The sequence below is a fragment of the Agelaius tricolor genome, unplaced genomic scaffold (assembly GCF_023055355.1).
Source record: "Agelaius tricolor isolate 1412-34295 unplaced genomic scaffold, bAgeTri1.0.p SCAF_18, whole genome shotgun sequence".
NCBI lineage: Eukaryota > Metazoa > Chordata > Aves > Passeriformes > Icteridae > Agelaius > Agelaius tricolor.
Window position 1 is genome coordinate 17,741,202 of NW_027269278.1, and position 26,782 is coordinate 17,767,983.

Below are 26,782 nucleotides of genomic sequence, written 5' to 3' on the forward strand. Positions count from 1 at the left end.
GGATGGATGGATGGATGGATGGATGAAGGGATGGATGGATGAAGGGATGGATGGATGGATGGATGGATGGATGGATGGATGGATGGATGGATGATGGATGGGTGGATGGATGGATGGATGGATGGATGAAGGGATGGATGGATGAAGGGATGGATGGATGGATGGATGGATGGATGGATGGATTATGGATGGATGGATGGATGGATGGATGGATGGATGGATGGATGGAGCAATGAGGAATGCACTGAGGTCATTCCTCTCCACATTGTCCCTAGCTGTGCCCATAATTCCCAATTGTTCCATACATTGCTGTACACTTGCACTTTACAGATGGAAAACAATGATTAAAGTCATTTCTCAACAATTGAAACACTTGTTCCTGTTACTGTGGGGCTGGAATTCAGCCACAATCCCTCATCAGGATTCTCACTACAAAATAAAACACTCATGGCCACTAAATTTGCCACTGTGGCTCATGGGATGCCATTGCTTCCCTCATCACCAACACATGTAACTCTTCCATCAGGAATTAGTTACAGGAGTTCCTTCACCAGGATCTCTTTGACAGTTTGAAAACTGGGGGAAACTCCACATGGATCTGAAGGAGGGACTACAAAGATTACAGAGGACAAAGTCTGCTATGCCCCCTTAAAATATGAAACTTTAGCAAGGCACCTGACTTGTCCAGGTGAGATCTATTCTGAATACCTTCATTTTTCCCTTTGGAAATCTTTTACAACCTCCACCAGGCAAAGCCAGCCCAAATGAGGCTGTACATATCACCCTCTTCCTTATGTTAGTTCTTCTTTTGATGCAATGTTTTCCTTTAAAGGAAAAACTATTTGGGCCGGGGCACAATCATAAGGTCTTGTGGGACAAGCCCATTTTTTATTACAGCCAAAATGAGTTTGCCAAGCAGAACAGGCAGTGGCACATGGTTGTATCTTTTTTATGCTCATTCACAGACTGTCTGATGAACCCACTCTGTGGGCAAGCAGATTTGCCTCTCTAAATTAATTGCTGCCATTTAACACCCAAGGTGTTCATAAAACACTGAATTTCCCCAGGTTAAGCTGCTGAGGAGGGGCTGCTCCAGAGCCACTCAGTGGAGAGGCACAGCTGGAATGGCTCAGGAGCTTTGTCACAGCCCAGCTGTACAGAAATTAAACCCATTAGGCTTCAGTGCACTCAGCTCTCAATGTGCTGCTCATTTGTGAGAAGAGTTATGCTAAAATCAATCCAGCTGAATGAGGCTGGAGCTGGAGAGCATCCTGCATCCTTTGCTCTTTCGAAATGCAGCTTCCCTTTATCTTTACAAATGTGATGGGGAGAGGAGAGAGAGGACATTGGTATTACAAAGTACAGTTCCAGTCTGGAAAATGTCAAAATAGCAACTTTCAATTCAGCAGCTGAGCTCTGTGCTCTCAGTCTGTGTGCTTGACTCTCACCTCAGAAAAATGAGCAGAAAATTGCCCGGCACAGGAGATAATCACAGCAGTTATGGGATGGAATTGTGGGTGTGCTCACAGGCAGTGCTCCTCATCCCACACACTGAGCAGCTCATGCCCAGGGAATACAGGGATTCTGGCTGCATTCACTCCACAGGGGTTGCTCACCTTCTCCCAGCTCCTCCATGGCTCCACATTCCAGAGGGCAGGACATGGAGCCCAGGGCTGGTGCAGCCCACAAACAGCACCTGCACCTGGGGAGGCAGAGAGAGACACCTCACAATGGGGACACACACCATGCTGGGTTTATGAAATGTTTGCACCCACTGGGATTTTTGGGGACTGCAAGGCTGCAGTTCCACCATCAGATTTAACAATCCCAGGACAACAGGTTTGTCTGCTGGGGTGGGAACTAAACTGAGGGGATAAACCAGGTTTGTCTGCTGGGGTTGGAATTAAACTGAGGGGATAAACCAGGTTTGTCTGCTGGGGTTGGAATTAAACTGAGGGGATAAACCAGGTTTGTCTGCTGGGGTGGGAACTAAACTGAGGGGATAAACCAGGTTTGTCTGCTGGGGTTTGAATGAAACTGAGGGGATAAACCAGGTTTGTCTGCTGGGGTGGGAACTAAACTGAGGGGATAAACCAGGTTTGTCTGCTGGGGTGGGAACTAAACTGAGGGGATAAACCAGGTTTGTCTGCTGGGGTGGGAACTAAACTGAGGGGATAAACCAGGTTTGTCTGCTGGGGTTTGAATTAAACTGAGGGGATAAACCCAGTGTCCCTGGGGAGAAAACAGGGCTGTGATGCCCATTTATGTCACTGTGACAGGGACAGCTCCCCCTGCACCCCTCTGCTCTCCTGCCTGGGTTCAAGGAGAAAATTACATCACATTTTTACTCAGGTCTAATCTATGACCTGGCTTTTTCCCAGAATGGCCAAAATTCCACTGCCACATAAGTGGAAGGAGACAGGGAAAGGAAATCTGGGGCTGTAACTGGGAATTTTTTACAACAAAACACATTGGCTTGAGCTGTGAAGAACATGCTCCCTGTCTTGCAATTCCCATAGTCTTTATAGTACTCCAGCCAAGACACAGAAAAAGAGAATGGATATTCAACATTAGGAAGAATCCATCACTGTTTCTCGAATAAGTCAGCCTAAAAAGCGGATGTAGTAAAACTTTAATTTATAGCTGTGATTAAATAGCCTTTGATTGCCTATTTCACAATTTCCTTTCAAAATGTTCTTTGGGAAGCACAACTATTTGATTCCACTGAGACTTGTGTGCAAATGTTTAATTCTGGTGAAGAACCTGAACTTTCTGTGACCTCCAGAAAATGGAAATTATTTTTCCTTTCCTTGATTTGTTCAGCTTTGGTTTCTTCACTGTGAAGATCAAAAAAAGCTGTCCAGAGGAGTAAATTTAACGTGTGGCCGGGAGCCTGGGGTAGTTGTGCAATATTTGTCCCTCTCCGGAGGGGCTCAGAGTCCAGCCCTGCCCTGCTGGACCCGGGGGAGCTCCTGGTACCGAGCGGGGACCCGGCTTGGACAATCCAACATCGCCACCTGCGGGATTGCTGTGCCGGGAGAGGCACGAATCCCTCGGTGCCCTGCGTTCCCAGGATTTCACAGGGCTTTAATCCAGCCTTTCCAACGGGACGGCTTCCCCCCAGGACAGGGGGGCGTTGGGTATCCCACGTTCAGTAATTATAAGTAATTATAATTAGAATAGTAATTATAATAAATAATGAGAAGGTATTTTCCAAATTCTGGATTTTATCAACTCGAATTATCACCTGGTTCATGTTGAATCATCTGCTGTAGGCAACAGTATGTAGAAATTTCTATAATATATAATTTCTATAATATATAATAATGAGAAGGTATTTTCCAGATTGCTGGGTTTATCAATTCCAGTTATCACCTGGCTCGTGTTGAATCTTCTGCTGTAGGCAGCAGTTTTTAGGAATTTCTAAAGAACCACTCAAGTGCAAAACCTCCCGAGTCTGTGGCTGTTTGTACCCAAGGGTGCTGTTCCATCCCCTGGCACAGCTCAAGCCTCCTTTTGGGCTCACATTTGGAATACCTTTAACATTTTAATGTTGTAAAAACCAGAATGGAGTGTGAGGCTGAGCAAGAGGAGCATCATCCCAAAGTTCCTGGGGAAAACCCGAATATTCCTGAGCTGTACAAACATGAAATGTTGATGGGGAGAAGCAGGTCCTGGGGACGTGGTGGGGTTGGGCACAGCCAAGAGCTGGGGCTGCACCTGGATCAGGGAAGTTCCTGGGATCAGTCCAGGCTGGGGATGCCAGGTGGACAGTGAGGTGGTGGGGGAGAGCTGGGCATGGAAAATGAGCCCCTGGGCTGATCCCCGGTGGGCAGCAGGAAGGGTGGGGACTGTGCCCCTCTGCCCTCAGGTGAGGCCCCACCTGCAGAGCTGCCCCAGCACAGCGAGGAGCTGCTGGAGCCAGGCTGGGATGAGCAGGGATGGAGCAGCTCTGCTGGGGGGAAAGGCTGGCACACCTGGGATCGGTCACCGGGACAGGAGAAACTCTGGGGTGGGCTCAGTGTGGCCTCACAGGGCCTGAGGGAGCCAACAAGAAACACGGAGAGAGATTTACACCAGTGGGGTCCTGGGGAGAAAGAGGCCACGGGCAGGACGAGGCACCTGCCCTCACCTTCCTCCACCTGCCCTCACCTGCTGGCACCTGCCCTCACCTGCCCGCATCTGCCCTCACCTGCCCTCACCTGCCCACACCTGCCCACACCTGCCCCCACATAGTCTCACCTGCCCTCACCTGCCCACACCTGCCCACACCTGCCCCCACATAGTCTCACCTGCCCACACCTGCCCTCACCTGCCCACACCTAGTCTCACCTGCCCGCATCTGCCCACACCTGCCCCCACATAGTCTCACCTGCCTTCCTCTTTCCTCACCTGCCTTCCTCTGCCCTCCCTCACCTGCGCTCCCTGACGTCACAGCAGAGAACTACAGTTCCCGGCATGCCTCGCGCGCCCCCTCGCCCATTGGCTGTCGCTGCCGGAAGTGGTTCCCTCGTGCCGGGGGCGTGGCGGAAGCCGGAAGTCGGAAGTGCGGCTGGCGCAGGTGAGTGCGGGCCCGGGGCTCGGGGGTCCGGTCCGGTCCGGGGGGACCCGGCGGGGCCGGGGGCGATGGCCCCGGTCTGCACCGTCCCCTCCGCTCCGGGCAGCGCGGGGCGGGCGCTGCGAGCCGGGCACGGCGCCCCGGGGGTCGTGGAGGGGCTGCGCTGGGCCAGCCGTGCCGGGGTGCGGGCCGGGCCCGCGGGGCTGTGCCGGGCCGGGCTGTGCCGGGCCGGGCTGTGCCGGGCCGGCCCCGGGATCCGAGCTCGGCAGTTCCCGCACTCATGGGTGCAGTGCCCCGGCCCCGTGTCCCTGCACGGGACATGGAATTCGGGGAAGTTTCCCCCGCCCCGAGAGATCCGAGTTTCCCTTAGGGATGTCAAGGGCACTTTAAAGATTTGTAAATATGGATAAGAGAAATTAAATCATTAGGTACATGTAGATGTGTGTAAATATGCAACGGGACGGGGCAGAGCAGGGCCAGGCTCTGCTCCAGGCCCAGCAGTGGCCCCAGAGCCACGGGCAGGGGCTGAGCCCAGGAATTCCCTGCCCAGGAGGCAGAACTGCTGCCCTGGGCAGTGCCAGCCCAGAGCAGAGCCCAGAGAGGGGCTGGAGACTCCCCAGGGGTGTTCCAGAGCCACACGGACACCCCCTGTGCCGTGTGTTTGGGAATGCAGGGGGTGGCCCCAGTGACCCCCTGTGTCCCCTCCGCCGGGTGCTGGGATTTGTTTGCTAATGAGTCTGTTAATTGTGATTATTGAGTGTCATTCCTTTCTCATTGCCACACCCCCTCCCAGGAGCCCAGCATGGAAGAATTTAAAGCTGCAAGCCCACTGGAGGAGTCACTGAATCACCTGAAGCTGTCGGATCAGAAGGCTCCAGAGACTGCCCCCAGAGATGGCCAGAGCCTGGGCAGGGGCTGTGCCCCCTCCCCAGGCCAGGATCCCACAGAGGAGTGTTTCCATGACTGTCACGACTCCTTTGGGGCCAAGGGAGCTGTGCTGGATGATGAAGGGAACGTTCAGGATGACGGGAGTAGCTCCAGGAAGCAGACAGAGCTAGAGGAAGAATACTTGCTAGAACTAGAGAAAGATATGCCAGAGGAGGAGAAACAGGTAATGCAGAGCACTGGTGTGAAATGATCTGTGTGAGGTGTGAGGTGATCTGTGTGCAGTGATCTGTGTGCAAGTGTGTGATGATCTGTGTGCAATCAGTTTGGAGTGTTCTGACACAGAGGCGCCTTTAAAACCCTTGAGTTTGACTGTCCTAAATTCCCTCTTTTAGGTACCAAATGTTTGTGCCTTTCCTTGCTGCTCTTACTCCTCACGTTCCAGGGCAGGTTTTGTGTGCCTGAGCAGTGGGTGGGGTGGCTGTGACTCAGAAATCAGTAATTTCAGCAACAAAACTCCCCCTGTTGCTGCTGTCACTGTCTGTGCATCCCTTGGTTTCCCCTGAGTGCCTGCAAGGTGCCTCTCCAAAACTCAGCAGATTTCAGGATGGTTTTCCTGAAAGGTTGGTTATGGGAATCCAGAGAGCAGGGGTTCAACTGGAACAGATCCCTGTGGATTATTGGGTCTTTAATCAAACAAATCCACATTAAATCTGTGAGTTTGCTTTCACTGCTGTCACATTGGACAAACTCATCCTGCAGCAGGGAACAGACAAATGCAGTTTTTCATCTGTGGAACCAATCTTTGTGTAAATATAGAAGTTCCTTGAGGGGGAAAAGCAATACTGGGGAAGGACAACATGGGGTAGAGTCTCCTTGGAGTAGGAGTGAGACTGAAAGTACTCCTGGTCGTGCTGGAGCTGGTGGGAATCCCTTTGGATCTCAGTTTGGGCTCTGAATGGGCACAGTGATGCTGCCAGTTGTAATTCAGCAGTGAAGAATGGGGGGTGGCAGTGGCAGGAGGTGTTCTGGGGCATCCTTTGAGGATTTTAGTGCAAGCCCCTGGCTCTGGGCAGGAGCATCTCTGGCACAGCCCCTCTGGCTCCCTGTGCTGCTGTTCAACTATGCTGGAAGCTTTTGTCCTGTGTTTAATTAGAATCTCCTTTATTGCAGAGCCCTGAGCATCCTGGAGTCCCTGTGGGAGGTCAGGGTCTTGTTGTGGCTGCTGTAGGAAGGAGTTTGTTTGATTTGTTTGATTTGGTTTTTGCCCAAAACAGGACATTCTCCCAATGCATCTCTCAGGTGCTGAGCAGAGGGCAGAAATCTTCCTTGACCTCCTCACACACAAAGATCATTTCATTGCCCTTGGGTTTTTTCCAGAGTGAGTGAGCAGTCCCTTTTTTCTCCTGGTGTTTATTCCTGTCCAGTGAGGAGCACTGTCATCATGAGTCACACTGGGGCTGCAGCACCTGCCTGGGACTCCAGAGCTTCAGAGAAAAACTGCTGAAAACTGGGGGGAAATTGTTCTGGAACTGAACTCTGAAAAGAGCAGCAAGCCTGGCAATTGGCTGTGTTAATTTTCCTGCTGTTCCTGCTTTGGGTGTATTTTTAGATAATCATCTCATTTTGCACATGGATCTTTGCCTGCTGTCAAATGACCAAAATAATTGGGAATGTTGAATCTTGGCACTCAGCTTTGTGGAGCTCCACTGAAAGGGGCTATGGGAGTGCAAAACAACAACTGCTTCAAAGTGGGAAGGTTTCCTCAGAGAAAGGCTGGAGGCAGCTGCAGCTCTCATCTTTCTGCAGGTTTATTTCCAGTGGTGGTTTGTGATTTCAGCTACCCAAACTGAGGGATTCTGTCTCTCACCAGCACCCCAAGTACTGCATCAGCAGGTTTTTATGTTCCTCTGAGAGATTTCTGAATTTCTCAGGTTTTCAGATGTAGTTTTTTTTCTCTAGCAAAGTATTGCTGGTATCTGATACAAGCAGAGCTGCAGAACTGTGAATGCAGAGCAGAATCAGGAGCTCAGACAGTTGTGACAGCCACTGGAGTGACCCCTTCCATGATCTCCCCCTGGCCAGGTTACTCCTCAATTGCTGCTCCAACTCTGCTCCTTGTACTTGCTACTGATGGCCATGAATTGATTTTTCAAAGTGAAACATTCTGTATATTTTGATTAGAAAAGATTCTGTTAAATGCTGCAGCTTTTAAGGAGAAGTCCTGCAGCCCCAGTCTGAAAACAGTGCTGTACATTCATTTCCTGAGAACTTTTTCAAACCTTTAAAGCCTCCTTCCAATGACTCAAAAGGTTTGTTTTTCTGAGAAGGGCAATGTGATTTTTTACTTATTTTTTTATTGCAGCTGCAGCAGATGAGACAGAAATAGTCAGAAGTGGTTTTTGGCTGCTGAGGGGGGGAGCAGCCTCTCAGCAGCCCTTGCTGGGTCATTGTGAGCACTCAGGGGAGTGCAGCTCTGAGGGTGGTGGCTCACAGGGAAATCAAGCTGGGTTTTTAGATGCTGGTTGAAGCAGACATCAAACAGCAGCCTGGTGCTGGCACCTGGGGACATGGATTTGATTTGATTTTTTTGTGCTTGTCTAAAGCACAGAACCTCCCCAGGAGCTGGAGCTGCAGCACCAGCCATAAGCTGTGGGCTCAGGGCACAAGGAGAGCTGGGTGTGAGCCCTGCTCCAGCCAAGTGTATGGAGTTACACCTCCAGAGGTTGGGGTTTTGGTACAAACCCCACTGCTGTGTTCAGCAGCTGGAATAAAGAGGCTCTGTGGAGTGGTGCTCAGTAAAGGGCTGTAGGAAAAGCCTCTGATTTATTCTGGAGATGCAAAGGCAGAGCCTGGGCCTGGCTCTGGGTGCTTCCAGCAGCTCAGAGGAAAACACTCACCTGTGCAGAGGCTGCTGCAGCTCAGAGGGAAGGAGCAGGGAGGGATTGTGTGCTGTCTCTAATTACATTTCAAGAGCCCCATACAGGGAGATTTCTGCTGTTAAGCAGCAGGATTCCTTCCAGGGATACCCTGAGAAATCTTCTGTGCACAGAGAAGCAAAATAAGAATTTGCAGGGATATTAAGACACAAACCTGTAAGAAGTTCTCAAAACCACAGCCTGGTTCCTTGCCTGGACTTGCACCTTGGAGCTTTTTAAGGCTTGAAATTCACCTTTGCAGGGTTTGGTTGTTGTTTCACAAGGCTGCTGCTGCCTCAGCAGGGGCACTGAGCAGCAAATTGCTTTTGATGTATTCCAAGCAGATTTTTCTGGCTGCTCATCAGTGACAGTGATGGCTTTGACGTGGGGCTGCTCTGCAGAATGAATCTGAGGACACCCAGCAGCTGCTGCAGGGTCATTGTTCAGCCTGGCCAGCTCTCAGGCCACCCTTTCATGAGGAGTTCAGCCTGTGCAGGACTCCCAGTCAGTCCCTCAGCTCCTCCATTGTGGCAGATGCTGTCCTGTCCTGTGGCAAGGACTTCAGCACCTGGCCTCTAATTTTGGATTTGGAAGCCTGTGTTCTGTGAGACACTCAATAAATACCCAATATTCCTCCTGAGCAGTTCCTGCTCTGGCCTCTCCATGTGCCCTGGGCTGCAGCTGCCTGGATCACAATTCCTGTTCTGACAGCAGGAATGGGTCAGCAACACAAGCAAGAGGAGATTCTTGAGGAGAGTCTTGTGAGCAGCTCTGTAACAATGGGGTAGAACTGAATTTTAAGAAATAGGATTTTTTTGAATTTTAAGAAATAGGATTTTTGAGTGATTTTTGAGATACTTGAGGAGAGTCTTGTGAGCAGCTCTGTAACAATGGGCTAGAACTGAATTTTAAGAAATAGGATTTTTGAGTGATGCCAGAGATTGTTGCTGGGCTAAACAGTAAATTTTCCTTTTTTTAACCCCCCTGTTTTCTGCAGGCTCTAGGATATGTTAGGGAACATTGGCTTAGTGAAGACATTTCCTTTAAGCTGCCCCCTCCTCACCCTTCCCTTCCTTTCCTCCCTGTCCTTTGGGTTGATCCCATTGTTTCCATAAGGGGAAGCTCCTGTATAGAATAAAACATCCTGTCACGAGTTCTGAGTTAAAGCCTGGAGAAGAACATTTGAGCAGTAAATCTGTATCTGCTGGAGTCATTAATTGCAAGAGCTGCTGAGAAGAATTTGAATAAAAGCTGGAATTAGAATCTCCCTGTGTGATTTATAATTCTTTGAGTTTTAAACAAACAAAACTCTTCTGCTGAGTGGCAGTTTAATAGGAAGAGGGAAAATTCTCCCTTCACGTCCCTTTGAGTGCTGCTGTCTGATTTGAGTGCTGTGTTCAGTTGTGCATTTCTGTGGCAGGGAGTGCTGCTGTCACATCCAGGCCTTTCCCCTGGTGCTGATGGGTTTGTGGGCAGCTCCTGTCCCTGCCCGAGGCTGTTCCTCTGCACACCAGGGATCAGGGGCACTCTTGTCACTCAGCAGGGGCCACACCAAGGCTGGCAGGGGGGGCTGTGACCTCCTTCCCTGCTCTGGCACTGCTGCTGCCAATTCCATTTGGGGATTTGGTAGAAGAAAGAGCAAAGTTCTTTTCCATGGAGTCCCAGGGAGCAGGGCCAGGCCAGGTCCATCCCTGCCAGTGCCTTGGCACCCCCAGATGCAGCTTTGGGGATGACTCCAACCTTAAACTGAAAGCCAAAGCCTGGGATGCAGGATAGAGCAGTAGCTTCCCAAAACTGCAGGGGGAAGCAGACAGCTGCTAATGGGTGACTGAGCAGTGGGACTGGCAGCTGAAAAATGCATTCCTGATCTGTTTAAAATTCCAGTTCCTGTGCCCCCTCTGAACTGAACTGCAGGAATTGGATGTCCTTGGTTTGGGTGGCCTGCCCAAGGGACTGAGGGGCAGGCTCCCTGGAAGTAGAACCTCTCCAGAACTGGAGCCAGGAGCAGTTCCCAGCAAAGGGAAATCAAGGGATCAGTCCCAGCACAGCAGCAGCCAGAGGAGATGTTGGGGGCAGTGTCACAAACTGAGGCTCCCACTGGCTGCTCAGGGATTTCACTTCCAGCACTTTCTGTTGCATTGCTCACTTCCCAAGGAAACAGGGAATTTGTAGGTTGCTGTCCTCTCTAATAATGCTGTTATCATTATAAAAATTACATTTAATATCCAAACAAAATTTATTTATAATTATACAGTTACAAATGAATTCTATAAAATTCTATTTTATATCATGTTTTTCTTGTTAACCCTGAATGCTCTGGCAGAGCAGCCGAGGTGCAGGGGCTGTGTGGGATTTAGGTTTGTACTTTATTGTCATGAGGCCAGGCTGTCCCTTGTCATGACTTGAGATCATCTCCAGCAGCCCTGGCCTTGCCAGGCAGGTTTGGGTTAAATACTGATTTTTTTCTGAGTATAGGATTGGAATTCAGTATCCAAATTTAAACATTTCTAATCAGGTCCTGTAAGAATCATCACCAGTTACATTCAGTTATTTCTTCTGAACTTCAAAAAATATTTAAACCACATCACAATCAGTGCCTGCCATGCAATTTGTCATCTTTGCATTACTAAAGTTCACAATAAACCCCAAACCTTCAGATTTTGCTGCCACTGAAGAGCAGAAAATCCTTCAGTGGGGGGCTGTGGCTGCCTGCAGGGCTGTGTGTGAGCAGCCCTGGGGCAGGAGCAGGCCAGGATGGCTTTTCCTGGGATTCTGGGATTCAGGCTGACCTTATTCCCTGCCAGGGAGGGAGGGAGGCAGCTCCTGGGTGTTTGGGGGACCCTGGGGGACACTGCACATCTCTGGGGACTGATCCATCCCAGAGCTGCTGGGAATTCCCCAGGGCAGGGCTGCAGTGCTCTGGGGCTTTCCCTGGATCTGAGCAGCCTCTCCTCCCTGCAGCAGGGCAGCTGAAATGGAAATCCTGAGAGTGGTTCTGTGCTAGGAATTTCTGTTCCAGGAATGGCTGGATGAGGAATAAATAATGCATTTATTTCACACCCAGCCTGCTTTGCAGGGCAGTGCCTTTAGCATTGAGGGGCTCATCCATTTTTCATGCTCTCACATTTTGTGGAAAAGCCAGAGGAATTGGCTTTGAGATGTTGCTTCTTGGTCAGTGATACCTGAAATGCAAATCCATTGATGTGCAGGAGGTTCCCTGCAGACTTCTCCTTTTTAGAAATACTTTGGCCACTCAGTTTGGAAGTGAAACCCATAAACCAGGGATTTGTTGAAAATGTTGGTCAGGCTCTGACAGAAATGCAAGTTTTGAACCATTGCTGCTTTGCAGGGAGCTGAATAAATTACAAAATCATACACAGAGCTCTTGAAAGTGCTGATTTGTTGCTTTGTTGTTTTTCCTTTTAGTCCTTTTTTAATATAAAGCTTATTCTTCTGAAGCTTTCTTGCTGCAAATCCCTTTTTATATTAGCATTTAATGTATAATTAGGGCAAACGTAATACTTTAAAATAATTTGGATAAAATGAAACAAAATATTGATAATGCAGGTGAAACTTTTCATGCAGCATCCCTCGATTCCAGGGTTTCTGCCTCAGGACTGCTGGGAGCATGCTGTAGTTGTGTTGATAATAAAAATCCTTTCATTCTTGTGGAGCTGTAACTGAGCCCTGTGCAGCAGAGAGTGCTCGTGGCACTGAAAGGCCACTTCTAAATAGGTCATGAGCAATGAAGTCAGTGGGGTTTGTGTTTCAGGCAGCCCTTCCCCTCACTAAGGGCATCTGTGGAGATCTTTCCAGCAGGATCCTCATCTCAGGCCTGCCCTGTGCTCACATGGTGCTGCTTTGTTCAGTGCCACGAGAGGTTGGCATCATTGTCACCCTTTGTGCCCTGCACAATATTTAAAATGCCTTTTTGCGAGGTCCAGGCAGGAATTTCTGTCTGCTCCCAGGAAAATGGAGGTGTAGCAGTTCCACATTGGCTGTGCTGAGCAGCAGAGTTCTGCATTACACAGAGATCTGGGATTTTCATGCAGCCTGAAGTGTGGAATTTGTATGTTCACGTTTCAAAAGCACCAAGGGTGTCCCTTGGGGTGTTGTGGAAGGGTCTGGGCTTTGTCAGCCCTCCCTGAGCAAAGGCCCTTCCTGAACAGTTGGGCATGGTTTGTGTGCCCTGGGTTTTGTGGGCTTTCTTCCAAATGTGAGCAGTGATGGCTATTGGAGAAGCTGTTTAATGGGCAGCAGGAACAAATGTGATGCTCTGGGCGTGTATCAAAGGGCTCAGGTGAGATTCTGCTGTGGAATTTCGTGCCATGGCTCAGTGTCCTTCCACTGAGGCTGATCTGTTCTCAAGGTGTGCCAGTGGTCAGGGCAATCAATTCCCAAAGCCACAAAAGCAGGAGGGAGAGCCTGGGATTTGGAGCTGTTTGTCAGCTCCGTGGCATAGCTGGGAGCTGCTGCAGTGCTCCACACTCTGCACTATATTTAGCTGTTTCCAAGGAGATGTTCTGTGTGATATTGATAATTGCATTAATCCTTGATTCACACAATCTGCAGGAAAGGAAACTGCTCCTTTTCCTACTGTTGGCTTTTTAATTGCTCAGTGATCTGTCATTTACAGACACCTCCATTGAAGTCCTTTGTGTGCTGGCAGAAAATCCAGTGCTCCAAGGCTGGGTTTTGTAGCACTCCTGAGCTCTGGGGGGTTCCTGCCCTTGCCTGCTTTGTTTCAGGACTGTCTGCAGTGGCAGGGATGGCTCGGGGACATCCTGGGGTTTCTGTGTCACAGCCTGGGAGCCTGAGCCTGGCCTCCCCTGGTGCCAGGATGTTCATGGTTGAGAACACAGCTCTGCTCACACGTGCAGTTCCCACTGCACAAAGAACCTGCTTCTGGGGGTTCTCTTTCTCCCCCTAAGAAATCTTTCAGGGCACAAATCTTTCTCAGCCTGGACCTTTTCCTTGTGCATCTCTGAAAATAACTAGAATTGCTGAGGTGGAATTATTTCAAGCAAAACTTGTGAGACTTTACATTTAAAATATATTCTGCACAGTTGACCTGCAGTGAGTGAATTAAATGGAGTTGGAAAGGAGAAGCAAACAGCCAGTAAAAGCTGATGTGTTGGTTTAGAGCATGGAATTCTCCATGGATGCTCTCCCTGCATCCTGGTGGCTGTGGAGTGGAGCTTTTTAATTGCCTTGCTGTTACACTCCAGTGTTCCATGGATATAGAGAGTCTTTCATGTCACAGGCTCTACAAGCAGATCTTGGCAGAGTTAAAACTCTCCAGGTTCTGTTTTATTCTGCTTCCCTTCCATACTTTATTTGGAACTGCAGCTGACCTAGTTGCTCATTTCAGTGAAATACTCTGAGACATTGTCTTTCCTTTTGTAGAAAAGAAGAAAGGAGAGCACGGGGCTGAAGGAGAAAGGAAATGAGCACTTCAAGAAAGGAGGTGGGTTGGTCATGTCTGAACAGCCTGTGGGTGTGAGATATCCCACATTAGTGCTGAGCCATCGTGGGGTGCTGCAGGAAGCTCTGAGGAAGACCTCACACTGTCCTTGTTGAATTTTAGCACCTCTTGCATTTTTCATCCAGCTCTAGAGAAGAGACAGAACTATCAGAGCTCCTTAGAGCTGTTTAAATCCAAAGGTTTGAGTACTAAAGCAGGATTCCCATGAAAGCTGAGTGTGTACATACAAAACCATGGATTTTGGACTGCCTTCCAAGAGCCAGGGTTTCTTTCACTGATCAAAAAAGGCTTCCCTGGGGCTCTGAGTTGGGCTGATGGTTGTGCTGAGAACTGATGCAAGATCTGGGGCTCTGTAGCTGTCTTGTACCTTTATACATTGATTTTAGTGAACAAACAGAAGGGGGGGAGTGGTTTTGACACCTGCCTTTGACTGAACGTGCTGTGGGTGGAGGATTCCCAGAGAAATCAGGAATTGCAGGTGTCAGGCAGGGAATCTGTGTGCCCTGAGGAGCAGGCAGAGGCTGGAGATGCCTCATGGAGTCCTCAGGGAACACAGCTCTGGAGTGATTGAACACAGCTCAGGAAGGCATCAGAGAGGGCAGGAGGGAAGAGCTCAGCCCAGGAGAGCCACAGGCCTGGAGTGTTGCTGGAGTCTCACCCCAGGCCTCTCCTTGATCTCTCAGTCAGGTGAAGATGATGTGGCCATAAAAGCTCCCTGCAGCTGCTCTGGGCAGTGCAGTGACAGCTTTCAGCACTTCATCCAAAGGGATTGCACCTCTGCTCAAAGAGGAAACAATGGCAGGGGTGAGAATTACATCCACTCCTGCTGCACTTGTTGCATTCAGCTCAGTATATTCCTGCTTTTATAAGCAAAATTAAGTAAATCCTAAAACAATCAATTGTATTTATGAACTCAGTAATGATCTTTGAGAGCAGCTACTGATCCTGGTGTCACATTAGCAGATATTGAGAACTGTTTCCCAAGGAGCCTCAGCCATGGGTTCAGAGTTTGAAATGAATGGTTTGGTTTGGGTTTTGTTGCTCTGCCTCAGCCATGGGTTCAGAGTTTGAAATGAATGGTTTGGTTTGGGTTTTGTTGCTCTGCCTCAGCCATGGGTTCAGAGTTTGAAATGAATGGTTTGGTTTGGGTTTTGTTGCTCTGCAGACTATGGAGAGGCAGAAGACTCCTACACCAAGGCCCTGCAGGTCTGCCCAGCCTGCTTCCAGAAGGACAGGGCTGTTCTGTTCTCAAACAGAGCTGCTGCTAAAATGAAACAGGTCAGTGCTGCTTTCACTCTGTGCCCCCCTGGACTGAGTGTGGCTCAAATGCAGTTGTGAAGGGACCAGAGCCCTCCAGTCCCAGCTGTGCCCCATCCCCACCTTGTCCCCAGCCCAGAGCACCGAGTGCCACCTCCAGGGCTGGGGATGTGAAGAAATGTGACTTCAATCTAACAAAATTGTTTTGTGTTCTAGGACAAGACAGAGGCTGCCCTCAGTGACTGCACCAAAGGTATTTTTTTCCTCTCTGTGCTGTCCTTGGGCCAGATTTTTGTACATAAATTGTGTCATTTAGTGCCTTTACTGCAGAGCTGTAATTTTGGGCATAAAGGTCTTGAAAGAACTGAACAGAAAGCACCTGATTTGTATTACTTATTTTGTAAAATGTCTGTCAAACCTCCCTATCTGCAGTAATTTACTTTCTATTCTCTTGTACCATAAGGCTGCAGTTTGTACTTGTTTTTAAGAGGACAGTCTTTTCTGTGGAAACTGTTTCCCACACCTGTGATTTCAAAGCCACTTCCACCTGCTATCCCCCCCAAATCCTGGTTTAATCCCAGGTTCCAAAGCACTCTGAGGCTTTATAGAGTTAACAGCATTCTCAAATCCCTTTCCTGCACAGCTTTTGCTTTGTCACCAGGGCTTATGTTCCCCTGTTCCTGCCCTGCACAGTTCTGTCTCTGCACCTTCTGGTGGAATCAGTTCAGCTGTGCTTTGCTTTATTGCTTCCACCCACTCACCCACCCTCGAGTGTTTGTTAAACTCCCTGTGACAGCTGGGGAAAAAATCCAAATTACCAATCAGAGAACTAATCCAGTGGCTGTGTGCCAGCCCTGCCTGCACAGAAATGGGAGCTGTGCTTGCTGAAAGGGCTCCTGGAGGTACCAAATCCTCCCTGGCCTCTCTCACTGGGGCTTTGCCTGGTTTTGGAACTGCTGCTTTCTGAAAAACACCTTGAATTTTGCAGTGGCTCAGAGGAAATCAATGTGCTTTGAGCAGAGAGACTTCAGCTGCCAGGGCCTGACACTCCCCAGGGACAGGAGCACAGCAGAGCAATTCAGTCACCTGCAGCTTGCTGACTGTGCCATTGCCTTTGTCCTTGCCAGAAGATAAACTGGAATATTTACCTGGATGATCTGAGATTTAATTGTCCCCAGAACCATTTTAATGAGCTGGGAATTATAAAATGGACAGAGCTCTTTCTGTGATAAAAATCTTTCGCATTCCCTGTTTCTGTGGTGAAAAATGGATGAAGGAATTCTTGAGGAATTACCATGTGGAGGTGACTGCTGAGTTTAGCATTCAGTCTGAACTGTACTGCACAGAGCTCTGGCTGCCAAGGGAATGAGGGGAGGAAGAGCTGAGATGCAGTCAGGATGCCCCTCTGCCAGCTCACAGGGCTGGAATCACTGTTTGTGCATTCCCAACACAACCTGAACCGTTTGATATTAAATTCAGAAGAGCTCCAGAAATTCTCCTGGAGTTTGTCTCCACTTGAACTGAGATAAGCGTGGCAAGGCTGATTTTCCCTGCTGTGTGTGTCTGGAGGGATGTTTAACTTTAGCTGCAATCTAATAATAGCCACTTGCTAAGCACACAAAAACTGAAATATCTTGCAGGTCCTTAAAGTTTCTGTAGCATCACTTAGAATCCCTGCACGGATAGGATTGCACATTTAAAGCTTTGTGATCATAAATCACTTCCATCTGGGAGAGGTTGTGGACATTAAATGAAATATGATCATGAGACTGTCCCAGGCAGCTGCTTCTGAATTCCAGCTTAGCTTTAAGCTGTGCCTCTGCTTGATCCTGAGTTACATTCTAAGGACAACTTACAAATGTAATACACACTTGAGAATTCATTTGAGGGCTGGAGAAATGTTTCAAGTACAGTCCTGGGCTTTGCTTTTGTTTTGCAGCTGTGGAATTAGACCCTCACTATGTCAGAGCTTTGCTGAGGAGAGCAGAACTCTATGAAAAAACAGAAAAATTAGATGAAGCTCTGGAAGATTATAAGGCAGTCCTAGAAAAAGACCCCTCAGTTCATCAAGCCAGAGAAGCTTGCATGGTAAGCTTAAGCCTTTCAGTGAACTTTGGCCTAACTTATTTTTCATTATTTTAGTTCAGCTTCACACCAGTGAACCTGCAATGGATTCTGCCTCAGAAGGAAAGAGAAACTCCCATGCATCACCTGCAGATTTGTCTCTAAACCCACTCTGAATATGTTGTTACAAAAATCTTCCTGAAAGGCTTAATTGTTTTAAGTCTCCATTTGGGAAAATAAATCATGAGCAGTGATTGTGCCCCCCTTTTCCCCACACTGTGGTGTTGTAAGTGACAGATTAGGAACAGCTTTTATGGCATATTAGGCAAGAAACCTTGCCTGGAATGATTTCCTGGGGGACTGGATCAGTTGCACTGATGGCAGAAAATATTCTGCTTAACTGTGTGAGTGCTGTTGGTGCTGAAGGGTGACCCCATAGAACAGCTGAGCTCCCATAAAGGACCTGGAGCTGGGCTGGGGCTTCCCCTGGGCCAGGAGCAGCTCCCCAGGGAGTGGGCACAGCCCAGAGCTCCAGCAGGGTTTGGACACTGCCCCAGGGATGCCCAGGCTGGGGTTGCTGGGTCTGTGCAGGCCAGGAGCTGGGCTGGATGATCCTGCTGGTCTCTCCCCTCTGAGGATAATCCAGGATTCTGAGTCAGAGCCTCAGGGCTGGCTGGTTCTGTTCAGGATGCTTGGAGCCCCAGCAGGAAATCCCCAGCAGTGCTGCTGCTCCTTCAGCCCCAGTTCAGAATGCTCAGGGTTTATTCCTGATTTCTGTGCCTGGGCAGTGCAGAGGGTGGGGTTCACCCCCTCCTGCTCCCTGAGCTCCCTTGGCCAGGCAGAGCCTTTGGCTGCAGAGCCCTTTGGACAAAATGCCCTCAAATTCCCCTGCCCTGGCATTCCTTCAGCTGGTCCTTGTCAGATTTGAGGGAAGAAGCAAACTATTGAGACTGAAGCTTAAAACTCCCTTCTTGAAAACCTGTTCAAGAAATCCTGACAGCTATAATTCTGCACTTTTCAAATATTCATCATAAATCTCTAAATCTCATAATGAAACCCCCCAAGTTTCAGCTGTTGACTCCACACACCTGGTTACATCTCTAACCTGGAGGAGGCTGAGCAGCTTTGCTCTGCTGTCAGGTAAAAGTGTCTCTGCTTTGCAGGAATATCACAGGATCTTTTCCCTCTCACTGGCAATGAAAATGATGCCTCAAGAAAATCTGCAAATGGGTTTCATTCACAGTTAGAGCAAATCTTCCTGCTCCCTGCCCACAAGAATGATCTCACACTGCTCCAGGGAATGTCATGACCCTGTTAAATGACAGATTGAAAGATGAAATGCACAATAGTTCTCTGATTCCTGATTTGGTACCTGCTCAATACTCGAGCACTGTTTGTATTTCAGGAGTGCAGAGCTGGGGTTCTGATTTCAATCCTCAGTTATTTTTGACTTTTTCATGCCAGACTAAGCAGTTTGGAATTATCATGTTTGTGCTCAAATCTCCCCAGTTGCTGCTTTCCCAGAAAGTTTCATTACATGGAAGCAGTGGTTAGGTTTGGGTTTTCACAGGTGTGTAACTGTTGGGAGAATTTCAGCCTCCACACAGTTTGTGAGGGATTGATTTTAGGGCAGATGAAGAGATTTCCCAGAAGCAGCTGTACTTTGGGATAAGTATCACAGACACCAGATAAAAATGGGTGTCCCTAAGGGCATTCCTGGAGTGGGAGATGCTGAGGCTCTGCATTAGCAGTGTTCTGGAACTGCACACCAGGATTTGTGTCTGTCACTGCTGATGTCCAAAATGGGAGCATTAGTGAAAGCAGGGATCTGATTCCAGTTTTTCTCTCTCTCCACAGAGATTACCACAGCAAATTGAGGAGAGGAATGAAAAATTAAAGAAAGAAATGTTGGGTGAGTAGTATGTACTTCCATAAAAACCTTCATAATCTACTAGAAAAAAAATGCATGAATAGAATCTCTTGTATAAAATTTAAAGGAGGTAAATCTGAAAGGAAATATTTGTTCAGTGTTAAACAAAACTCCTGATTTCTTTGTAATTCTCAATTGCTTGGTTTCACCTTCAGTAAATTGGAGACAAGGAATTCTCCCATGCAGAAAAGGCCATTATTCCATTTAAAGAAAGAAAACTTAAAACCTTCTAAAACAATTTCATATTGCTGTATTTAAGAGCTGGGGAAGGTGATTTGACACAGCCCAACTGCTCAGCCCTTTCTCCCTGCAAATAAGCCTTCAAAGCAAACATTCCCATGAAAGGGATAAACCAGGGCTTTCACTAAACCTGTGCCTAAAGGAACTCCCCAGCTGGAATAACTGGGCATGTTTGATCTGGGGGCTGAAGAAATAAATGTGATTCTTTCTGCAGCACTTCCAGCCCAGAGACCTCCAAGTGTTCGTGTTTGTCTTGATTTATTCAGCATTTCATTGCCTTGATTTATTCAGCATTTCATTGCTCTTTGGTTGGAGGCTGAATTGGACCCAGCCAGGGTTAGCACCAGGAGTGGAATTGCCATTCCTAGGGCAGTGCTTGGCTGCTCTGCAGAAAATCAGGTTAAACAACTCAGCCTATCTTTCACACTGATTCTTGGGGTGTTTGGGAAGAAGACTGTTTCAGCTTATGCTGATATTCTTCTGTAATTTCTTTTCTGCAGCCTCTGATTTGCTCTGGCTTTGTTCTGCTCTGACCTAGCAGAGTGTCAGTGAGGCTTTGCAGAGCTTTACAGGATCAGAGCCTGCTTCCCCCATTGTGCTGAGAACAGGCCCCAAATAAAGCAGGTTAAGGGTGCTGGGGCTATAAATAAATGACAAATGCAGAAAATCTCCGGAAGGATCAGGCCCGTTGGTAGGACATGGGATGGGTTTCAGCACAAAGTGATATGAAAATAATTCCTGATCTTTGCTGAACTCTAAAGGGCCTCACTAATCACAAGGGATTTGACTGGAACAGTAAATCCAGCCCCTGCACTGCTGCTTTTTTCCTGGGTGTCAGACTAGGTGGGATCTCTTTTAACAGGGTTAATACTTTAAAAGTGGCAGTTGAGATTTCAGAACTGGGCTGGGCTTTTGGGAACCACTCAGACTGTTTCTGTTGGGATTCTGGAGAGAAAAATCTCAGTGCTGTCACACAAGGAGTTCAAAGAGCTGGAGAGCCAGACTGAGAGCAGGGTAGGACAACACAGAACCTGTGTTCATCCCCAGCCTGGTGTGTGACAGGAGTGTCACAGTTCTGGTTAAGTGACAGTGATGGTGGCAGTGGTGGCTGTCACACAAACTGAGGGGTTTCTACAGAACATTCTCCTGAAATGAAGTCAGGAATGTGGGCAGCTCCTTCTCCTGAGTGTTCCAAGGTTCCCTGTGTGCTGTTGTTAAGGGAGGCAGTGGGGATGCCATGGAGCAAGGAAACACTTCCAAGGTTTGCAGAGTGCTGCAGCTCTGTCTGAGGTCAGGAAAGCCCTCAGAATGGGAGTTCAGAAGGTGTGGGAGAAGAGAAACTCGATGGAATGTGGTGGTTCCGAGATTCCTTTGGATTGCTTTGTTGTCCAGTGAATTTGTTTGAAGCTGTTCCCACTTTCCCACCCTTCCTGATGGCATTTCCCACTGCCAGGATGGAGCTGGCTCGTGGCACTGTGGCTGGAACTGGGTGACTGGGCTTGGGCAGTGCCACGGGGACATTCCTGCTTTCCCAGGGGGCAGCTCGGGTGCCTGGGTTGAATTCCAGACTCTTGGGCTCCAGCACAGCAAGTCTGAGGCATCCTGATAGTTCCAGGCCAGGCCTGCTGCAGGAGCACTGGCTCTAAACTGAAATTAGGAGCAGTGTCCCACTTTGTGCCTTGGCTCCCTTGGATGTTGAGCTGATCCTCAGTCACTGAATTGGCCTCTCCTGGTTTAGCTGAGCTTTTATTCTTTCAACTCAAACAAGGCCTGGGTTGTCCAACCATCTCATACTGTCATGGAACTGGAGCTGTGTACAAACAAAGCCAGATAAATGGAGTGCATCCTCCTCCTCCCCAAGTGTGCTTCCTGTTTCCCAGGGCTGCAGCTCATTTCTGTCAGAGCCTGAACCCCCTGTGCAGTGCTTATGTGTAAATAACCCAGAGCACACACAGAATTCCTGGCTGGATTTTCCTTCTGGCCCATGTGACTGCTGGGTTGATGTCACCACAAGAATCCTGGTTTGTGGCCAGGCCAAGCCCACTGGTGCTGTGTCCCCAGGGATCTCCCTTCTGCAAGGCTGGCATTTGTATTTCAGTTCTTGCCATCTTTGATCAGCTCCTTGCCACTGGAGCTTGCTCAGGATGAAGGGAGCCCTGAGCTCACACCAGAGCTGCTCTTGGGGCAGGAGATGTGAAATGCAAGAGGCTTTTCCTCCTTCTGAGCATCCTCTGCCCCAGTGACTGAGGCTGTGAACTGTGACCATTCTCTGGGCTGGTTTGTGTTTCTCTCCTTAAAGCCAACGATTTGCAGTCTTGTTTAGAGACTTTTATAATTATTGTGATATCTGGGAGCCCTCCTTTGGGGAGAGGGTGTGAGGAGAGGGGGGCTTTGGAATGGGTTTAGTAGTCTGGGGGCCAGAGCTCCTCACCTGGGCCTTCCTGCCCAGAAGAGATTTTTCCAGCAAGCTGAGATCAGCAAAGACATTTATCAGGCTTTGTGCCTGAAGAATTATGGGGTTTGTTTGGGTTTTTCTTCTATTGACAGTTATGTTGTGTTTGCAGCTGAGCTGCTGAACCCCAACCCTGCACAAGGTGCTTTTAAGCAGTTAAATCAGAGCCAAATGACAGTTACAGTTCAGCCATCATTTACCATTTAGGGAAGGGAGAAGGATTTGCCCTTGCTCTTTTAATTGCTTAAAAATGTTGGTAATACAAGAAGTTACACAGAGAAGAGACCTCATCAGGAAATTTGTCTTTTCTCCAAAAGAATTCTTTACACAAGCAAGATGGAGCTTTTCAACTTCCAAACCTCACATTAACACCAGCAACTAAGCCAGAATTATTGCCAGAAAGACTGAATAGCAATTAATTTTGGCTGTTACATCTTAATGTAAATTGTGAGTAATCTTTTCCTGCATCTGCCTCTTTCAATAGCGTGTTGAATTGCAGTTTAGGTGAGTAATGAATCACAGACTTCTGAGCCCTAAATTGATTTTTACAGTTCTGTTTTCTTGTTAACCTCTGAATATTTGCTTTGGTGAAAAACCTGAATGTGCTGGGGTTGCAGGTGGAAAATAAACAGGGTGTGTTTGAAAGAAAAAGAGCAAAATGTGTGAGAATAAGGGCAGAGGGAGGAGAGGGTGACCCTGCTTGGGGACAGGGAGTGGTGGAGGCTGGGCAGCCTCTGCAGCTGAGTCCCAGCTCCACGTGGTGCCTTTTCCTTCCTCCCAGCACAGGCTGTGAGGGAGCTTTTCTTTAGGAGGGGGGTGCAGTTCACTACAGCCCTTAATTTAGGGCTGAAAGGAGCTGTGGGAGGAGGAGGCAGAGCTCCCCTACAATGCTGGCTCTGTGTGTGCCAGGACAGCAGCAGCAGCTCCGGGCTGCAGTGCCCGGAAAAGCCAAGGCTTCCTTCTGCCTCATTAACAATTAATTCAGTGTGGCTGCCCCAGAGCCTGCCTGGGGAGGGACAGAGCAGGAAGGTGAGCAGGGATGTGCTGCTGGAATTATCATAAAGCCCAAATCCCTGCTCCAGCTGCAGGGTGGGTCCTGAGGCAGTCAGGGGGTGTTTATGGGTTTGGAAAAGAGCATCCAGCTCCCTGCAACTGGAAAAAACCTCTCCAGTGTCCTGTCAGGCAAGCTCTGCTCTCCTGCCCAGCTGCAGGGTGGGGGGCTCCAGCCATGCCAGATTCTGCAGGATTCTCCATTGAGACACTACCCCAGACCTGAAGCTCAGCCCTGGCCAAATGTTTGTCCAGAAGTACAAAAAAACCTCTTCATGTCACTCAGACAGATGCTACCAAAATGCTCTTATAGCCAAAATGCTTTCAGGATGCTGCAGAAAGGGATGAATGTCATAGTTAATTAATCTTAAACAGGTGTACCTTAAAAAAAATAAATAAAGATGTACAAAGAAGTCAGTGCTACCTGAGCTGCTGCTGGAGTGGCTTTGGTCACATGCCTGAACCACCTCATCTGTGAATTCCCATTAAAAAAATCAAGTTGAAGGAAACTTGTGTCTCCCAACCCCTTTGCTTTGTTGGGCTCAGGATAAGGTTGTCTTTTTCCAGATACTGGGAAGAAATCCTTCCCTGGGAGGGTGTGAGGCCCTGGCACAGGTGCCCAGAGCAGCTGGGGCTGCCCCTGCATCTCTGGCAGTGCCCAAGGCCGGGCTGGACAGGGCTGGGAGCAGCTGGGACAGTGGGAGGTGTCCCTGCCATGGCAGGGGTGGAATAGATGATTTTTTAGGTCCCTTCCAGCCCAAATTCCAGGATTTCACTTGCCCCAGAGGCCCAGGTGAGGTGAGCACAGTGCCAGGGGGTTCTCAGGACTCCAAGCCCCTCCAGGCAGGAATAGCTGTGGCATTCCCAGGTGTTGTTCCAGGCCCTTGGCTGCTGCAGCTGCTCAGTGGATTTTCCATGGCAGCAATTTCTGTTGTCACACTCAGCTCCCAGCAAAACAAAACCCATTCCCTGAGGATCAGTGCAGGTGGGAGCTTCTGGAGAGATGGGGTTTGCCTGGGGAGGCAAACCTTGAGAAGGCTTCAACTTGTCCAAACTTCTGCTTTTCCTTTGGGAAATCTACAGTTCTACATTGAAACCAGGAGGAAAAGAATGATTTTCTTTGAAAACTGGCAATCTTCTTCCCTTGTGTTGTCATGCCAGGGGTTTGTGTTCAGCCAGCAGTGAAGTTGTTACCTCTCCTTCCTGTTTCACTTCATCTATTCTGTAATTTCTATATAGGATTTTTTAAAGGATGTCCTTTTGCTGTCCTTCCCCTCTTACAGCTGTACCAAGATCCATTTTCCAGACTCAGGAATCATGTACGTTCCTTATACTGACAGGACTTTATTAACTCTCATACTCTACGGATATTTCACAGTGATTTTTAATTCCTGCTAAGAGCCTAAATATTAACAAAATGCAGAGATTTCCTCAGCATTTACCTGTGCTGGATAAATCAGCAGGGCTGGGCTGTAGCTGGGTAATTCCAGGGGATTTTCCTCTGCTCAGCTCTCACTGTGTTCTCTTGGAATGTCACTGCAGGCAAACTGAAGGATCTGGGCAATTTGGTGCTGCGTCCCTTTGGCCTGTCAACAGAGAACTTCCAGATCAAACAGGATTCATCTACTGGCTCCTACTCCATCAACTTTGTTCAAAACCCCAACAACAACAGATAACATGGATTCAGTGTGGCTCTGCACATCCGGTGCCAGGATCCAGCAAACCAACAGCCTCCACCCCCAGGGCAAGAGGAGACTCAGCAAACTCATTTCCCAGCTTGTGAAATTATTTGCAATGTGGATGTAAAGCAACTCATTCAACTTCTCATAGTGATAACTGTGTCCAGTGTGTGATTTATTTATTTTTTTTTAATTTATTTTTCCCCTTCCCTTGTGGTGTTTGGCTTTTCCAAGAGGCAGTTCCTCGGTTTGGCCCACTCAGGGCTGGCAGCAGCAGCTCAGGGGAGTCCAGAGGCTGGGACAGAGGCTGGTGGTGTCCTGGGATGGGGAGGTGCAGCAGCAGCACTGCCCTACCCTGGACACAGCTCTGCCCTGGAATCATGGATCTTCCAATAAAGGCTTGGGACTTCTGCTCTTGGGCTTGTGAGGTTCTTGCCTGGCTGAGCCCTGCCCAAGGGGGGTTTGGTGTTGAGGGTCCCACAGATAACACCTGGCAGGGCACTCATAGCAAGCATGGGGTTTTTGGCCCTGCTTGCAGCAGTGTTGTCATTTAGCTTCATGCCACCCTTTCAGCACTTTGTTTACTGGGTATTACTTTTTCTGAAGGCAGCAATGACATTTTGTGCCTCCCTCTCCATCTGCACACCTTGTAAAGATACCTCCAAATGAAATGTGCTTGTCTGAGATCCATTCATGTTGCAGAGATGCACAGGAGTTGATTGCAGAAGTCTCCACAGTAACTGGACCCTGAGGACTTGGAAGTGTTTCTAGAATGAGATGACCTCTGAGATCCCTTCCAGCCCAAACCAGGCCGTGATATAAATATAAATAATACAAGTATAAATATAAATATATATGTATATATATTTATATGTTCTGTTGTGGTTCATTCAGGTTTTGGAGAAGGTGCCTTTTGTAATTCCTGCTTTCCTGGGGTTTATCAGGGCTGAAGTGCTTGCATTGGAGGCAGATTCTGCAGTTGTTTCCATGCAGATTTCAGTACATGATTTAATTAAATAATTAGCAGTGGCTGCCTTGGCTATTGGGTGTCATCTCCAATTCATTTCAGGAAGTCTCTGTGTGTTGGAAATTCAGGAGCTGCAGCCTTTCACTGAAAGGAAAAGCCTTTCCAGGCACAGCAGGTTTGGTGCTTTAATGTCATTTTTGTCTCTGCAGCTGTGCAGAGTTGTTTTGATTGTTAAACTCTGTCCTGCTGCATTTTTAGTTTAGTTTTAGTTTAGAGTTGGGCCCGAGGTTGAATCAGCTGTGAAACCTCTGCTACCTGAGCTGAGCTCTGCAGGGAAGCTTCAGTGGCTTGGGATTAGTAGAAATGTTAATAATCTTCCCTAAAACCTGGAGCAGTGCAGGGCAAAGGAGAGCCCTGGGCAGGGCTGGGCTGGGTTCAGGGGCAGGCCCCAGCACCAGCTGGGCCTGGTTCCAGTCACCTGCAGCATCCCAGCACACCCCTGGCATGGACAAATTTTAATTTTTTTATAATTCTTTAACATTTCCTTGCTCTGACCAGTGGGTTCTGTCCCTGCCCTGTGTGCAGTGTCACTCACCCGTGGCTGGCTCTTGTGCCCAGTTTCCAGTGGCCTTTTCCAACCAGCTGCCTTGGGGACAGGATTGCTGTTCCTTCCACTCTGTTCCTGCTTCACCCCTTTGGAAGCCTGGGGAGCTGCAAATATTCCTTCTCAGCTGGAGACTGGGGAATTTCTGGGAAATAGAAGCACAACAAAGCTTTTGAATTTCCTACCTGCTGTGCAAACACATCATCAAATCATTGTGCAACTCCCCTGCAGGATGCCTGATGTGCACCTGGAGCTTCCAATGAAGGGAAGGGCAAAGGAAGCAGGGCTGCAGCTGATTAGTGTTTGTAATTTAATTGGATTGTGTGAAAGTCACTGGGAGCTGGGCATGCTGGTACTGAGAACTCAAAGCTCCAGGTCATCCCTGCCTCCTCAGGGCCACTCTCCATCCAGCTGGACCAGAAACCTCTGGCAGGTGTTATCTGCCAGCACAGCAAGTTCTCCTCCAGGCAAAATTCCAATTAATTGCCTGAAAGTCCTTCTGCATTGTCCAAATCCTGAACAAGTGCATCTGTCTTGCTTTTGATTTTTAAGTGGTTTTTTTAATGTCTGAACTAGTCCTCACAGCTAGACCAGTAAAATAACTGGTGCCTCCTCCTGGTGCCACTGGCCACAACTCAGGGCATGCCAGGGAGTTTTGAGTCACACTTGTTGGATTTACAACCTCTACTAGGA

At 48.5% G+C, this 26,782-nt stretch overlaps 2 protein-coding genes across 3 annotated transcripts in view; one reads left to right on the forward strand and one right to left on the reverse strand.

Moving 5' to 3' along the window:
• Positions 1–4,439: 4,439 nt before the first annotated feature.
• TTC1 (tetratricopeptide repeat domain 1) lies at positions 4,440–24,675 on the forward strand. The gene is made up of 8 exons (XM_071443648.1): positions 4,440–4,561; positions 5,352–5,669; positions 13,768–13,828; positions 15,012–15,124; positions 15,320–15,356; positions 17,043–17,191; positions 19,025–19,079; positions 24,382–24,675. Exons 2-8 carry the CDS (start codon positions 5,361–5,363, stop codon positions 24,513–24,515), a joined length of 858 nt encoding a protein of 285 aa, XP_071299749.1. The 5' UTR covers positions 4,440–4,561; positions 5,352–5,360; the 3' UTR covers positions 24,516–24,675.
• The window catches only part of PWWP2A (PWWP domain containing 2A), a 31,662-nt gene continuing 29,043 nt past the window's right edge, over positions 24,164–26,782 (reverse strand). For both annotated transcript variants that reach the window (XR_011681711.1, XM_071443645.1), the window contains exon 4: positions 24,164–26,234. The gene's annotated coding sequence lies outside the window, so the exon portion shown is untranslated. The remainder of the gene's footprint in view (positions 26,235–26,782) is intronic.